Source organism: Scleropages formosus, chromosome 21 (genome assembly GCF_900964775.1).
Source record: "Scleropages formosus chromosome 21, fSclFor1.1, whole genome shotgun sequence".
In the NCBI taxonomy this organism is placed as follows: Eukaryota; Metazoa; Chordata; class Actinopteri; order Osteoglossiformes; family Osteoglossidae; genus Scleropages; species Scleropages formosus.
The window spans coordinates 21,092,903-21,108,113 of NC_041826.1; the positions used below are offsets into that span (position 1 = coordinate 21,092,903).

A 15,211-nucleotide genomic window follows, 5' to 3' on the forward strand; every position below is an offset into this window, starting at 1 on the left:
TGCTGGAACCAGCAACTTGATTCTCACATTGTTGGACCTCTTTCAGAAATTTAAGTACAGCAGTATTTATCTACAGTCCTCCTCTTTCCTGAATTGCCTTAATCACTTACACTTATGGTGAAGTGACCCTTTACTGTCAAGATGCCAAATGTGCTTCCGCCCACACTCTAGTGTGAGGACTGTATGAGTTAGCAATCATTCTCTACATTATGAGATGATGTTTTGCGCAAAGGTTATCACAGCGGTGCAGCCACTTCTGTGCTTTCCAGATACTCGCTTTCTGGCTGTTTGCAGTCGTGTTCTTTCCAGTGTTTTTTAGTTTTTGAGCTGCAGTTAGAAAATTATGTGTCACCTGTAGTGTAGCTGCCTAGCTGACATAACAGGACTGCTGAACCCTTGCTTTAAACATGTTCACCGTAGCTAGCATGAATAGGTTCATAATGTGTCCTGACTGTACAATATGATAACCAACATCTAAAAATCCATTGCAGTCAGAAGTGAAACAAAATTATTTCCACCCACTTTGTACAGCAGTGTGTAGGGTTATGTAATACAGTATATATTATTTGAGCTATGCCCACATCTACTGTTGTGTAAGCAAATGTTGGTAGAATTGTGTCATGGCGGTTGTAGGCAAATGAGATGAAGCTTGATGCTGGTGTGCAGACAAATGTGATTTTGTTTGGTGTTTCTCACACTCCCTTTGGGGCAACCGTATCCAGCTCGGAGCAACGGCTTGCAGAGGTCGGCCAAGGGAAACGCTGCAGACATTGGAATGTTTTGACTGCTTTTTTGCATTTATGAACAAAATATCCTATCGGAATGTTCCAGGCCAGTGAGGAATCTAAGAGTTTTTTCTTTTTTAAATGATTTGGCCAAGTTAGACCCTCTGACCACCCAGCAGCCCCACTGAACCCTGTTATAGTGAAGCAATTACCATCCTTCAGAGCCATGTGGACATTTCTCCTCATGAACACTTTTTCCTATTTTCTGAACAACATGACCGTACTACATCTGTCATTACATCTGTATTTCATTTCAGACACTGTGCAATCGTACCCTCCAAATGGAGTAACTGAGTCTGTGTTTGCCAGCCCTCATTAGGCATTGGGATGCTTTAATATCACTCATCCAGTTTCACTCCTGGTCCTCACTACCTGTCTCCAGACAACATGCATTTCAGTCTTCCTACTCACTACTTGGCTTCATCTAATTGAGAGCATAAATTTCTCTTTTTAGTCCTTGTCTTCAGCCAGTGAGACATTTCAGTCACTCATCATTTATTTAAGCCAGTGGGGCATTTGAATCCCAGGATTTACTCCCAGTCCTCAGCCAGTGTCTGTTCCATTCCTTGTCCTGCACGCTGTAGCATATGGCATGTGCTGCTGGAGACGTAGGGGGTCATCCACTGGGAGCAGCGTGGGAACGCGGGAGTGTTTTGGCTTGGACGTCTCTCGGCTTAGAGCCAAGCTGCGGAGCGGTAGTGCGGAGATGCTGAAGGGGTTGTGACCCCAGCGCTTTGCTCCCTTTTCACTGTCATTTCTTAGACTTCTGGCTCCAGGGAAAGAATGTGCACATATGAATTCAAAAACAGAAGTTCATTTAGAGCTGTTCTTGAACTGAAAATTCATCCTACAAAAGCTCACCCACAGGTTATAAATTTAAGTGTTTCTACTAAAGAACTTAATGTAACAAAACAGGGCAAGGTCATGTTTGCAGTCTACTTGAAGTTTAAAACTTTTTAGTCTAATTTGTACTTTCTGTGATATAGCATTTCACCATTACATGTTTGACAGGAGTGTTAATTAATGTTTTATTTTATAAAATTGAGTCATCGAAATAGTATAAATGTAATTGCGGTGGCGCAGTGGGTTGGACCACAGTCCTGCTCTTCGGTGGGTCTGGGGTTCGAGTCCCGCTTGGGGTGCCTTGCGACGGACTGGCGTCCCGTCCTGGGTGTGTCCTCTCCCCCTCCAGCCTTACGCCCTGAGTTGCCGGGTTAGGCTCCGGTTCCCCGTGACCCCGTATGGGACAAGCGGTTCTGAAAATGTGTGTGTGTGTGTGTGTGTGTGTGTGTGTGTGTGTGTGTGTGTGTGTGTGTGTGTGTGTGTGTGTGTGTGTGTGTGTGTAATTCTGACACTTGAAGCATATCAGGCATCTGGCACGGAGTCTGCATAGGTTTGATCCTACAAAAACAAATATTTGCAGTTTCGTGTTCGTTTGTGAAACAATTAAGGAACTAGTTTGTATCACAGCAACACAGCAGTGAGTTTAACTTGAGCACAAGCTGTATTCCTCTTTGAAAGCCAGTTTAAGGGCTACATGTGGTTTCCAGTAAACAGACCAGACAATGAGTTTGTTCTTGCACTTTTCAGGATGTGCTTCCAGCGAATTGATGACGACGAAGAAGAAGCGGCTCGAGAGCGTCGTCGTAGGGCCAGGCAGGAGAGGCTGCGGAACAAGGACTTAGAGGAGCCTGTCACTGTGGAGACAGAGAGCGTTGCATTTCATGGCAACAGGTAACCACCAGAATCATCTCATTGCTAAAAAATATGGGGCAAGAAATTCTGATTCAGAACGCACAAATGTGGTGTTTGGACTGAACAAGCTAATTTACAGAAGTGGTATCTTAAGAATGGAATCAGGCTTCTTCTGTGTTGGTTTGGTGGAGCAGTGATGCACACAAACCCCATGTCGCTCGCTTCTTTTCAATATGTGCTACAAGTAGCAACATGGCTTCTTAACAAATATGATTCTTTAAGCAGTATGTAATAGTATGTTTCCTTTCTAGGTATACTTTTACTTTTACTTTTACTTTTACTTTTACTTTTTTCTATTACCACTAAGAAAAATCCTGTTTATACCACTGAAACAAACTTATTGGCAGAAAAAGTTTTAAAACAGCTCTAGTAAATATTCATCATTCATTGAGTGATGTCTGTCACTGCTGACTCATCACAGCGTCACAGAGAGGGAGACACCTGCCAGCCAGGGCGAGGATGAACAGGCCCTCCTGGAGCGGCTGACTAAGCGAGAGGAGCGGCGGCAGCGCAGGATGAAGGAGGCACTGGAGAGGCAGCGGGAGGATGGCATAGAGTCCATTCCTGCTGATGCCTCCACAAGGGGACACCGGGGTTGGCATCGCGATGCGGAGGAAGATGGGGACAGGGAGCTGGCTCGCTCGAGGCCTGCCATGGAGGAGGAGGAGGAGCAAGTAACCCCCAAGGAGGAAGAGGTGGCACCTAAAGATCTTACAGTGGAGGTCCAGGGACCTAAAGAAGCGGAGTTAGAAGATGAGCAAGAGGAGAAGGTCGTGGAGGAGAAACCAAGGAGGTCCTACCTGAGAGAACAGGTCGGTTGCACAGCTTCTTGAGTCAAACCATGTTTCTGCTGAGTGTATGTCCTTGATGAGGGATTTTTAATTACTGAATTTTGCATGCTGTAGGAATCTGTAGAAGAAAAACCATGGAGATCATACATGAGGACTGAGGTATGGCTATAATTTGTTCAGCAAACAATTGCTATTTGGAACTTGACATTCCTCACAGAAAATGTGACCTGAGTTTATTTTATAGGAAGAGGTAGTGGAATCGCCTTTCATGTCAAATAAAGAGTTAGACGAACAACCTCTGATTTCAGACAAAGAGACAGAAGAAAATATGTTAGAGAAAGAGGTGGAAGAAGAAGGAGCAGTTGTTTCAGACAAAGATGTGGGAGAGAAACCTATAAGGCCAGATGAGGAGGTTGAGGAGCCCCCCTTAAACATACAGAAAGCATCTGAAGAGTGGTCTGTGATATCAAAGATAGAGGCTGAAGAGGAGAAAACATTTATATCGAAGACAGAGGTAGAAGAAACTCTAGTGGAAGAGGTTGAAGAACAACCCAGAATGTCCAGAAAGAAGGAGGTATTGAGAGGGTTTTATCAGTGACACACTTCAGGATCATAATCACTAATAATCACTCATAATACTGGATAACTCAAATATATAGTGTACCCTGATCACAAATATACTATAATTTCAAAATATACAAAAAGACAAAATATTTTGACAAGGTTTATGTATGGTTTGGGTTATCCAGGGGTACACTGTGTGAGTAGCTAACCAAAGCAATATCTGGACCACTGGATGGTCACAGAAGGTCACAGTTTGGTCACTGTTTTGTCACGGTAGTTGTGTCACAGTGTGGTGGTTTTTGCGGCACTCCCTTACTTTCCAGGCATGTCTGTGATCTTCACTGACACGGCGTCACAGCCCTGTTTGCAGCGTGCCCACATGGCTAGTCATACGTGGGATGTCAATACTCAATGAGGAACAGAGAAACAGATGCCAAAAGTGATTTTCTATAAATGCATTTTCAGCTTGTCCTGTTTGGCTTGCAGTCGGCTTTCTCTCGAGATTATTGTGTTGCTTAGTAGCTGTGAGCTCTACTTTGTGCATCAAGGCATCTGCATTTCTGCTCTTTGTTGGCACTTGGATTTTGCTGAGATGATGCACATGTTCTAGGGTTTAACTTCCTCCTCGTGTTTATATCAAGGTCACTGAAGAGAAGCCAAGAAGTTCTCTTTTTACAGAACAGGTAACATCTTTTGATTTAAAAACAAAAAAATATATTTCTTGTTTTGTTCTTGTGTCTCTAAATTAGAATGTTTCTGGTTCCCGTTTACAAATGTTATTTAAATCCTTTCCACATGCATTAAGAAGGCCATGAACAAAGACATCTCAGATCAGAAAGTTCAGCAATTATTAGCTAAACTGAATTAATCACTTCATCTGCCTCCTCTGAACTGTTCACCCTGATTTGTCCATTCATCCATTATTAATGAGTGCTTGTCCACAGCAGGGTCACAGTGCCTATCCCAGAAGCATATAGCATAAGGATGGGTTCATTCTGTATGGAACATAAGTCCATCTCAGGGCAAGCACACACAAAAAAATTCACGTACTGAGGTCAATTTAGAGTCACCAGTTCACTTGAAAAGCAAGTCCTTAGACTGTGGGAGGGAACCAGAGCACCCAGGCAAAACCCACACGAATACAGGGATGATATGCAAAGTCCACTAACAGTGAGCCAGATTCTAACCAATGTCCAAACCCGTAGCCCAGGAACTGTGACGTACCGGTGCTACTTGCCGTGCCACACGTTGACTTATTTGTTTAAAAAAAATGTATAATAGGAAAACCAGCTGCATCTATGGGAGAAACCCTACAAGTGTGGGAGAAACCCTACAGTTGACAGTAGTTGAGGTGGAAATTGTAGTTGTGGAGCATCATGTTTGCCATTTGTTTTCTGGGTGGAGACTGGTGAGAGGAAGCCAGTGAGGGAGGCAGAAGCTGTTCAGCGCCGAATGGAGAACGCTCCACAGGCAACACATGAGAACGGGAGTCTTCATGATGACTCCATGGCCAAACACCAAAAACCAGAGAGGACCTCCAGGTAGAATAATGAATACATTTACTGTATATAGTGTTATAACCTACAAAAAAAAGACACACAAGTCCAAATGAACTTTCTTTTTAAAATAGGTGGCTTTTATTAATCAGTTTGTAATGTGTGTGTCATAGCCGCGGCAGCATGCGTGCAGCTGAGGTGGAGGAACAGGACGATGCAGCGCGGCTAGAGGCAGAACGCAAGCTGGAGGAGCTGAAGCGCAGGCGGGATGAGACTGAGAGTGAGGAGTTCCAGAGGATGCGGCAGAAACAGCAGGAGGCTGAGGCAGAGCTGGAGGAGCTGAAGAGGAAGAGGGAGGAGAGGAGAAAGGTTCTAGAGGAGGAAGAGAGACTGAAGCAGCAGGAATTGGCAGAGAAGAAGACCAAGGAAGAGGTTAGGTGGTTCAGATGCTGTTTCTCCTCATGAGCCGGGAGTATCTCCAACGCAGAGCTCATGCGATGATTGGCAGTTTCAGGACTACCTCTCCCTTGTTTCGGGTCATAGGAGGAGAAGCGGAGGATGAAGGAGGAGATCGAAAGGAGGCGGGCAGAGGCTGCCGAAAAGCGGCAGAAAGTGGAAGACTCCCCGGATGGAGAGCCCAGGAAGCCCTTCCAGTGCGTGGGCCCCAGGGGCGCCTCCCTGAAGGTCAGTCTCAGCAGCTGGAAACGCTCCGGCATGGAGGGGTGATGACCTCTGAACTGCTGTAAAAACATGCCCATCAGGACATTCTTTCTGGGAAAGCTATTTTTGAGAGACTTGCTCACATCTTGAAGACCTCCTGGGCTTGGTTTGGGCTGTGTTGTGGTTTCCATAGCAGCAGTGAGAAAGACGCTTCAAAGTTTGTTAGTATAAGCAGAACTGTTATTTGAGTTTTGTGTTTGGGTTTGAACAAGTTCATTGATCCGTAGCCACGAGAACTTCAACATGACTTTGAACGTTCTTCTGAAAACGTGCACAAGTGGTGAGAGATCAAACTGGGTGAACCATCTGAGGCGCTCATTCAGATGCCAGGACCAGAGGCTGAACAGAGCATTTAAGGATTTTCAGTTGAATGTTAAAATCGTTGGCTTCCAGAAGGGTTAGGGCTGGCTTCCCGTTACAGGTAAATGTACTCTGGTAATAGTCATTTTGGGTGTGCTGCCTTTGATAAAGCACCCTCTGCTCTCAGGAGTCTCCTTGAAGGATGGAGGGAAGCTCTTACGTTGACAGAATTAACTGTGCTCAAATATGGCCATTTGAAAGAAACTTTGGACTGGGGAATTTCCTGTCAGGAGTATTTTAGGAACTCCCACATTAAACTGAAATGGAGCAAACTACTTTTCGCAGAGTCCGGGGGTGTTTTTTGAAACAGCACAGGAAAACACTCTGGACGCCTTCTTGTGTTGTCCTTTATCATAAACATGCTGCGCTTGTTCCCACAGCTGAGACTGAGCTGTCTGTGCTTTTCCTGGCTGCGTGACCGTGGCAGCCTGGGAGACGGTCCAGTCACAGTGTACGCCACGAGCTGGACAAGCACTTATCTGCTCTTCCACTTGCTGCGTAGTTGAAAGATGCCAGGATGCACATTGTGGCTGTTCAGAGCCAGATAAAAGTTTTGCCCCCACAGACACGTCCTTATGGTGATTCATTTAGCAGCAATAAAAACCCATTCTGGTGTTGCCGCTCCTCTGTGTTTTGGTAGGTAGTGAGCTGTGTAGTGGAGCTATGCTGGAGGTGCCTTTTAACCTGAAGGCTGAAAGTTCAAATTTCAGTCCTGTTGCGGCAGTGTACTTACTTTGAATTATTCCACTAAAAGTACCCTGCTGTATAAATGAGAAAACCATTATAGATGACAGTACTTTGGATAAAGGTGTCAACTAAATAAGAGGTGGTAATAAAGTGGTTGTCTCAGTGTTGCCATGTGCTGGTCTTATTTTCAGATTGGGGAAAGGGCGGAGTTCCTGAACAAGTCAGCCCAGAAGAGGTAAGTTGTCTTGATGGGTGTTGTTTCATTCTGGCCCTCTCCACTATGTTGGGCTTTTGATACCTCGATGGAAGTGACAGAACATCCCCAGCTCCACATACAGCATGGCCTGTTAGCAGATGAAAAAACCGCTGGCCTCTCGTGGAGCATTAATTACCAGTGTCCTCCCATACTCACCGTAGTGCTGTGAAGACATCACACACCCCTGTTGTGTCCAAGATTGACAATAGGCTGGAGCAGTACACCACCGCTGTCCAGGTAATACCAGGGAACTGATCCATCCTTCTATTGACTTTACTGCATGACTGTTTATAGATTTAATAATTATTTTCCTCTTTTTTATAATGTTCTCAATAACAGCAGCAGAACTGCATTATGAATAAAGTGAACTCAGTCTTTAAAGGCTAAAACTTTTTGGGTCTTTTTAAAATTGCACATATGTGACCTGTGGAAGTCAGCGAAAATCTGTCTCTGCCTGCAGACCAACAAGGAGGTCAGATCCTCAAAATCGGCCGCCATCGACCTGCCTGTGCTGACCGACGGCATCCGTAACATAAAGAGCATGTGGGAGAAAGGGAATGCTTTCAGCTCCTCTGGGGCCCCAGCAGCCACTAACAAGGTTGGGTTCTCTGCTGCTATATGTTGACATGAAGGTCTCAACTTATCCTGTCCTCCTGCACCCCACTGATATGAGTGGCAACCACCTCTTGCTCAGGACGCAGCTGGCATGAAGATCGGTGTGGCGGGACGCATCAGTGACTGGCTCACCAAAGCTCCCGAGAGCAGCAGAACAGCGGGAGGGAAGCCCATCGTAAGTCATGACCATCCCTGCCCCCCAGCAGGGACCACCTGCCTGGGAACCTTGTGGCCACAGTGGTTTCTCTCCCACTGTAGTTAAGAAGTACTGACCAGAGATTTGTCAAATTCCTTCTGAATTTGTCAAAGTCTTGATTTTGTAGTGACACCTAGTGGAAGACGTGACAAGTTAGAAAAGTGTCTGGTCTGTATAGTCTGCTCTCCATTATCCGGGTTTACGGAACTGATGGGTACACAGATCATCGAAAAACAGATCATATGGAACATGCTTTGTTCCCTCATTGATTTTTTTAATTTAAATTTGACTATTACTCAAGTACAAATTGAATATGGTAAAACAGTCATTTGTCTCAGAATCCCTGATACATTTCCTAACATCCCTTCGGATCGTCTGCCAACTTTCTTTTGAGTATGTGTATATTATGACCTTTTTGGGTACCAGTGCAATATTTTTGCAAAGTCTGATGCAGAGGCCCCTCTTTCAAATTCTTGAATTCACCAAAGCTTTTGTTTTATAGGGAGTACAACTTATATTGTTTTCATTTTTGTCAGCCATAAGTATGTGTCAGAGCAGCCTATCATAACTAATCCAGTCACAGGTATTCAGGGTTAGCTGTGTACAATGTTTCAGTCTCTGTCATTTGTCATTATTGCATATATATTTCTTCATTTAGCAGTTGCTTTTCACCAAAACGACATACATGAGAATAATTCAAAGTAAATTATATAAGCTTATGATCTTGTGTGATTTATCACCAAACCAGATAGTCCATGTACGGATAATAGAGAGTACACTACATAATAATTACATACAGTTGGGTTATGTTACCATGCTCTTCTTACTACTGTTTTCCAGCCTCTGCTGCTGTAATTAACAGTTTGCCCTCTGAGCCAGTGATCCTGTCCTCTCCTTCTCCACTAGTCTTCTTGCCCCTGACAATCTCCACTCTTCTGGCCTCCTCTGTCCTACACTCTTCTTGCTTTCTGCCGCAGGACAGGTATTGTAAGGGGAAAGAAACTCCTCTTCTGGACCTGTTTGAATGCTGTCCAACTTCTGTTTGAGCTGTTTCTCAGTTCTCTTTTCCTCTTTGAGGCAAATTGGCTCCAGGGATTGATTGAACTTGGGTTTACTTTACATCTCTCTCCTCTCAGTCTTCTTTAAGTGTCTCAAGTGCAAACCCACCGAACCACTTGGCCAGGTGGGTATTGTGCAGCTTCTTTTGTGTTTTCTTCTTTCGATGGTGTGCTGTATTTCGTTCTGCTGCCTGCCTTTGGTAGGACCTGAGGCCAGGAGATGTCACAAACAAGCGCAACCTATGGGAGAACAAGAGCTCTGCCCCAAGCAAGGTATGCTCATATCCAGAGGGGAGGCCGAAACCACACAGATTTCCTTACATCACATTATGGAGTGTAAAATTAAGGATGAAGTCCTTTAACAAATGAGATACCTGAGGAAAATTTCATATGATGTGTGAATCATTACATTTATTAATTTAGTTGAAGCTTTTCTGCTGAGCAGCTTACAGTGTTAATCTACCTACAATTCCTTACCCATTTGTGCAGCTGGGTAGGAACTGGGGGACGGCAGCAACTCTAACATTATGCTACCAGCTGTCCCCTCTCATGTCAAAATGTACTGCATATATTTTTCTTAGAGCGTGTAATAATGTACATTGGGTCCTTGTGTTACAAACATTCAATTTTACGTGCACTTGGTTTTAATTGTATTTTCAAAAATGAGTTTGTTGCACAGCCGATGTCACCTGCGTTTTCCGCTTCCTGTCTGCAGTAAATCGTAGTCAGATGGATTGTGAAACTGGATTAATTGAAATGGCTTCCTCTTTGTTGTCTGGAGTTTGTGACTGTTGCTGATCAATCATAAGATGATAAATGTTGTACATCAGGGAGTATTAAATAGTAATTTGTGAACATTCGTCAGTAAATAGGAATTAGTGGAGACAATGCATTTTTACTTTCAGGCTTTTTAATTTAGTTTTAATTTTTATGCAGCTCAAAATGAATAAAGCTTAAGTCTTCCAGCATATTTTTAACTTATATCTACATCTGAGATTTCCACAGAGCCTTCCTAACAAAGAAATCAAGGTACGTTTGTATTGGAGGTGGATGTACACATAAATTGATTTACAAATCGATTGACAAATAGACTTCTGGTCCCAATGATGTTTGCAAGGGAACAAGGCAGTATACAGATTTTGATTACAGATCAGCACACAGAGAACAATTTAGCTTTCAGCTTTATCTTATTTTTTAGCGTTCAGAGTTTGTTCTCCTTAACTTAATATTTCCATAAGCAAATAAAGTAAACATTTATGTACAGTCAAATGTTGCGATCACTACACAAAAATCCCCCATCAGTGTGGCATCTGGAATCAGCTATAAATCTGAGGTGTGACCAGACATGGTATGACCTGCTCAAACTGAGTGTTTGAGTTTGAGTTGTGCCCTGCAGTACATTTTACATTAGTCACTGCGGTCCGTGGTGATGTGCATGTCCAGAATGCCGCATGCTTTTGTAAAGGATTTAGACAGTTGCAGGATAAGAACAAAACATTTATGCACAACTTCACCTTAAATATGTGTCTAATTTGTCTTTGATCCGTTTCCATGACAGCCTTGAGATAACACTTGTGCTGTTTTATGCCATGACATTTTGTATGAAAAAAAGTTGCCCTCCTGACTCCTTTTACAATAATTGTTGTACACGCTAACAGAAATAGTATACATGAAGATGAAAACATCAGAGTACAGGAGGCCCGATACATAGCAGGCGAGTGTGGCACATTCCTGCATGTTTAGGGCTACTGACGTTCTGACAAGAGACTATAAAATGTTGCCTTTGTCCTCTGGAAACTAAATGACTCGGAAGAGTTGAACCACCCTGGTCTGAGACTCTGTGCCACTTTTTGCAGGAGCTGCCTGTGGCTCTGCTCTACGGTTTTGTTTCTGGAAAAGACCACGTAGAGCTCATGGAGGTGTACATGTCCAGGGACGGCGCACTTCTGTGACACAACTTTACAATGTTTGAGAATGTTTGTATGTGGAGAACGGAAACTGATTCAAATCTGTGACAGTTTGCCAAAGTGCTGTTCATCACAGATGTACGCATAAAAACAGGGCAACACCTACTCGGTATGGAAGTTGGACACACTGTACAGAAATGCTCTTGTCAAAGGGTCAGTGGGAGTAACCTAAAGATGTCACCAGGGTGAAAAATTTAAAATTGTGGTCATTTTCACTGACGCATTAACTGAATCACTGCTCTTGTTGCATGTGTTTTAGGTAAACGTTGAGGGGAAGAGTAAATCTGCCACTAATGGTAAGTGACACCTGTAACGAGGAAGGGGCAGTGTGGAGAGGGGCCTGCAAGGTGAGAGTCTGGGGATGTGTTTTTTCTGTCCGTCACCATACATCATAGTGTATGTATATATGTATATGTGTTTGTACACTGGTTTGTCCTTTTATTCGTGTTTATTCATGCAAGTAAGGAACTTTTTCTGCTAATGTAATGCACACATTGTATTTTCTATGAGATGTACGTCGTTTTGAAGAAAAGCGTCTGCTGAATGAATGAATGGAAATGTGTGCATATCTTTTTGCACATGGACGCTTGTGGTTTTCTGTTTGCCTTTGGATTCAGGGAAGTGGCATTCACATATGCTTCAATGTGTGTGTAACTGTGGAAAAAATATTTGTCCCCTTTACCGTTATGCAGTGTTTCACATTGCTTTGGAGGAGTTTTTAACCACTCCTCCGTGCAGAAATGCTTCAGCTCAGCCACACTTCCAGGTTTTTGAGCATACACAGGTCCTGCCACAACAGCTCAGTCCGATTCCAGTTTGGACTTTGCCGAGGCCTCTCCATAACTTTAATTTTCTCCATTGTGCTGTTGACTTGTATATTTGGGATCATTGTGTTGTTGCATGACCCATCTGTGCTCCAGCTTCAACTCGTGGACAGCAATTAGCAGTATACACCTTTCATAACTACAGGCTACTTTGTGTCCTGATGTCTTTTTCAGGAATTCTCATGCATTGTTTTCATTTATTTTCATTTCAGGAACAGAGCACTAACCACAAGGAACTTGAGAGAGCTGGAGCCAATCAAACACCGGATTCTCCCTGTTGCTATGCAGACATGGAATACCAAACAGGGAAAAGGGATATCTCGTTGGGGGGGTGGTGGGTTGAACAAAATGAAACAAAGAGGTATATGTGCACTGTATTTAAATCCCACCTTTTACACTTACACTGCCTTTGCACAGATCTCTTCTTTAATTAGAACAGGATGCTGTGAAAGCTTAAATAACATCTTGTAGGTCTGATTTAGCATTAGAACAGCAAACGCAACTGAAACGTAAGAAAGCAATTCATCATCCATCTCGTGCAGATTTTATATATGTAGAAGGGGGTTCTGTGACGTGGAGCAGGGTTCCAGTAGCCATGCCGAAGGATGGTGCCAAACACAGGCAGTGCAGAATTTACGCTGCCTCTTGTCCAAGTTACCTGTCTCGCACAAACCCTGTTGTTCAGGCAAAACTTCAGGCTGCATTTTGATTCTCTGTAGCTGGTAGTGGTACTGATGTTAGTAGCTCACTAAGTACTTCAGGACACAAATATGACATGCACACTTTTAACAGCAAAGCAAAGATCTGGTAAATACATAAGTGTTAGGGCTGTTGTTTAGGACTGAGTTCTGCAGTATATACAGTTTATGTCACAGCTTCATATTTCATGCTTGCTCACTTTGTATGCAGGTCTCAGAAGCCATTAGACACATTTACAGAAAACGGTATAAAAACCTTGGAACTATAAAGCAGTTATTTTATTTTTATATTTGAGTAGTTGTCGTTCCTTCTTGCTCAGATACATATTGAGGAAAAAAATGTCTTTCAGACAGAAATCTTATAACAATGGTGTGTTTTTGCATTTATACAGTCTATTCCTGCTTCTGTTTTGGCACATGTTACATAGCTCTGTATGTTGTAGACAAAACATGGGTATTTCCCCAAAACCTAAATCCACCAGAGGCACTCGGTGGTGTCACCTGGTACCTAAAAGAAATAAACGAATAAATGAATGTATTGGCCATGTTAGGTATGGGATGAAGGCTGCTCAATAACATCCTGTGTGCTCCTTGTTGTCAGAGCACGGCAGCAGCTGCATGTAGTGATGTTGCAGGAACAACGTCTTTCCCAGCTGTTCTCTTACCTCAGCACACCTGAGACACCCTTGAGTGGCTCTGAGGCACAAAGAAGTTACTCTCCCCAAGATGGCCAGCAGGAGAGGACCACACCTGTTGTGGCTTCATCTAGCACTTCCTCAGGGGCAACCCAGAACTTCAGTTCTCTGCAAAGGTGACATCTGAAGGGTTGTCGTCTAATGGTTTTCCCTAGGTGACTGAATGCTGTTGCACTGCTCACAGAAACACAGCATACTGACACGTTGCCAGCTATCGTACCTCCAGCAAACCACACACAGCACATGGAAAGTCCACAAGTTTATGGCAAAGGAGGTTACAGTTTCCATCAGGTAGGATCATGTCAAGGAAATAAATATGAGATTATCTACAGCCAGGGTAAAAGAGTAATTTACTCTAATGCCCCATGTACAAAAGAAAAAAAATAGTATGATTAAAGAACTTTGGTGGAGATAAATCATGGGGAAAAAACTTACAGCGATATGTATTCCATTTTTCTTTGGACACCTACATTAAAGTAGAACTGTTTTCCAAATAAATATTTGAATAGAAATATGTTGGTAGAAGATGTGTTAAAAATGGTGTTGGAGAAAAGTCTGTTTACTGCACCTGCATGGGTGTCTGCACTGTCTAAAAAGGTACCACAGTAAGGCCACAACTGAGTCGGAACCCCTCTACTTTGGCTGCATCCAGAAGACGCAAAACAAGGCTCATCTGTTTCTTTCGCGGTGTCATTATAGGACCATGGTACTTTCCTGTCTCTTATGTCCAGCTGCTACCGCTGTCAGCAGTTTCCTTCATTCCAGGGTCCGTATGCACAGTGATCGTAATGCTGATGTGGGCACCTTCTCCAGTGTCAAATATAGGTGATTCTAATGTCCAGAGCACATCTTTGACCGTAACGTGATTGGTCGAAACCCAGACTGAGTCTCAGCATTGTGCACAGTAACTGTCCTTCTCATTTTGTTTTTAGATGTTTTGAGCAAAGCAATGCAAATTGTGACTTTGCAGTACGCCTACAGCTTCTGTTACTGTGTAAACACTCCGGCTATGTCTGTTTTAGCGGATGGCTTCTTGCTAAATTAATAGTTAGCCATTATATCATTGATTACAACCAAAATAAAGAGCAAAAAGTCCAAAAGTGATTTCTGTGTAGATTTCTGTTAGTATAACTCATGCTTTGTAAGGTAATAAGATAAACACAGCTTGTGATCTCCATTATGCACAGTCTAACAGCAGCGAGTGAAAGACAACACAAGACACAACAATGGACACACGACAGAGATGCAATGGACTGAAAATTCATTGCGAAGTAGCATGTCTGTTGGGGGGTGTGGTGGTGCAGCGGGTTTGGCCAGGGCCCGCTGTGGTGGGTCCGGGGTTTGAGCCCTGCTTGGGGTGCCTTGCGGCAGACTGGCGTCCCGCCAGGGTGTGTCCCTGCCCCCTGTGTTGCCTTGACCCTGCTTGGGACAAGTGGTTGTAGACTCTATGTGTGTGAGCCTGTCTGTGATTTTTGTGACACCTACTGGTGAGACGTAGTTATTGCAGCCTCGCCTTTAAAGTTCAAATTTGTTTTCTCCAAAAGGAGGTACAGCTACAGTGAAGGCTGTGACCGGAGGGGTGACGATACTGAAGGGGGCCCACAAGCAAAATATTTAATTAGCTGCAACTTCTACCAAGGGTACCACCCCCCCCCCGCACCCATCCATCCACTAGCTTGTTGGGGAACAAATCGTTGGAGGTGCAGCAAATTATAGTAATTACTGAAGTAACCATATATATATA

The 15,211-nt window shown here is 43.6% G+C and overlaps 1 protein-coding gene across 3 annotated transcripts in view; it reads left to right on the plus strand.

Moving 5' to 3' along the window:
* LOC108920917 (non-muscle caldesmon-like) overlaps positions 1-14,675 on the plus strand; it is a 33,240-nt gene extending 18,565 nt beyond the window's left edge. For 2 of the 3 annotated variants that reach the window (XM_018730010.2, XM_018730011.2), the window contains 15 exons: positions 2,376-2,519; positions 2,962-3,352; positions 3,446-3,490; positions 3,576-3,905; positions 4,537-4,578; positions 5,300-5,436; positions 5,565-5,823; positions 5,935-6,075; positions 7,350-7,393; positions 7,576-7,651; positions 7,875-8,012; positions 8,109-8,204; positions 9,488-9,556; positions 11,510-11,546; positions 12,287-14,675. In XM_018730010.2, the coding sequence (XP_018585526.1) occupies positions 2,376-2,519; positions 2,962-3,352; positions 3,446-3,490; positions 3,576-3,905; positions 4,537-4,578; positions 5,300-5,436; positions 5,565-5,823; positions 5,935-6,075; positions 7,350-7,393; positions 7,576-7,651; positions 7,875-8,012; positions 8,109-8,204; positions 9,488-9,556; positions 11,510-11,546; positions 12,287-12,300 (1,963 nt within the window). In that variant the 3' untranslated portion in view covers positions 12,301-14,675. The remainder of the gene's footprint in view (positions 1-2,375; positions 2,520-2,961; positions 3,353-3,445; positions 3,491-3,575; positions 3,906-4,536; positions 4,579-5,299; positions 5,437-5,564; positions 5,824-5,934; positions 6,076-7,349; positions 7,394-7,575; positions 7,652-7,874; positions 8,013-8,108; positions 8,205-9,487; positions 9,557-11,509; positions 11,547-12,286) is intronic. The other variant, XM_018730012.2, reaches the window with a different exon arrangement.
* The last annotated feature ends 536 nt before the right edge of the window (positions 14,676-15,211 follow it).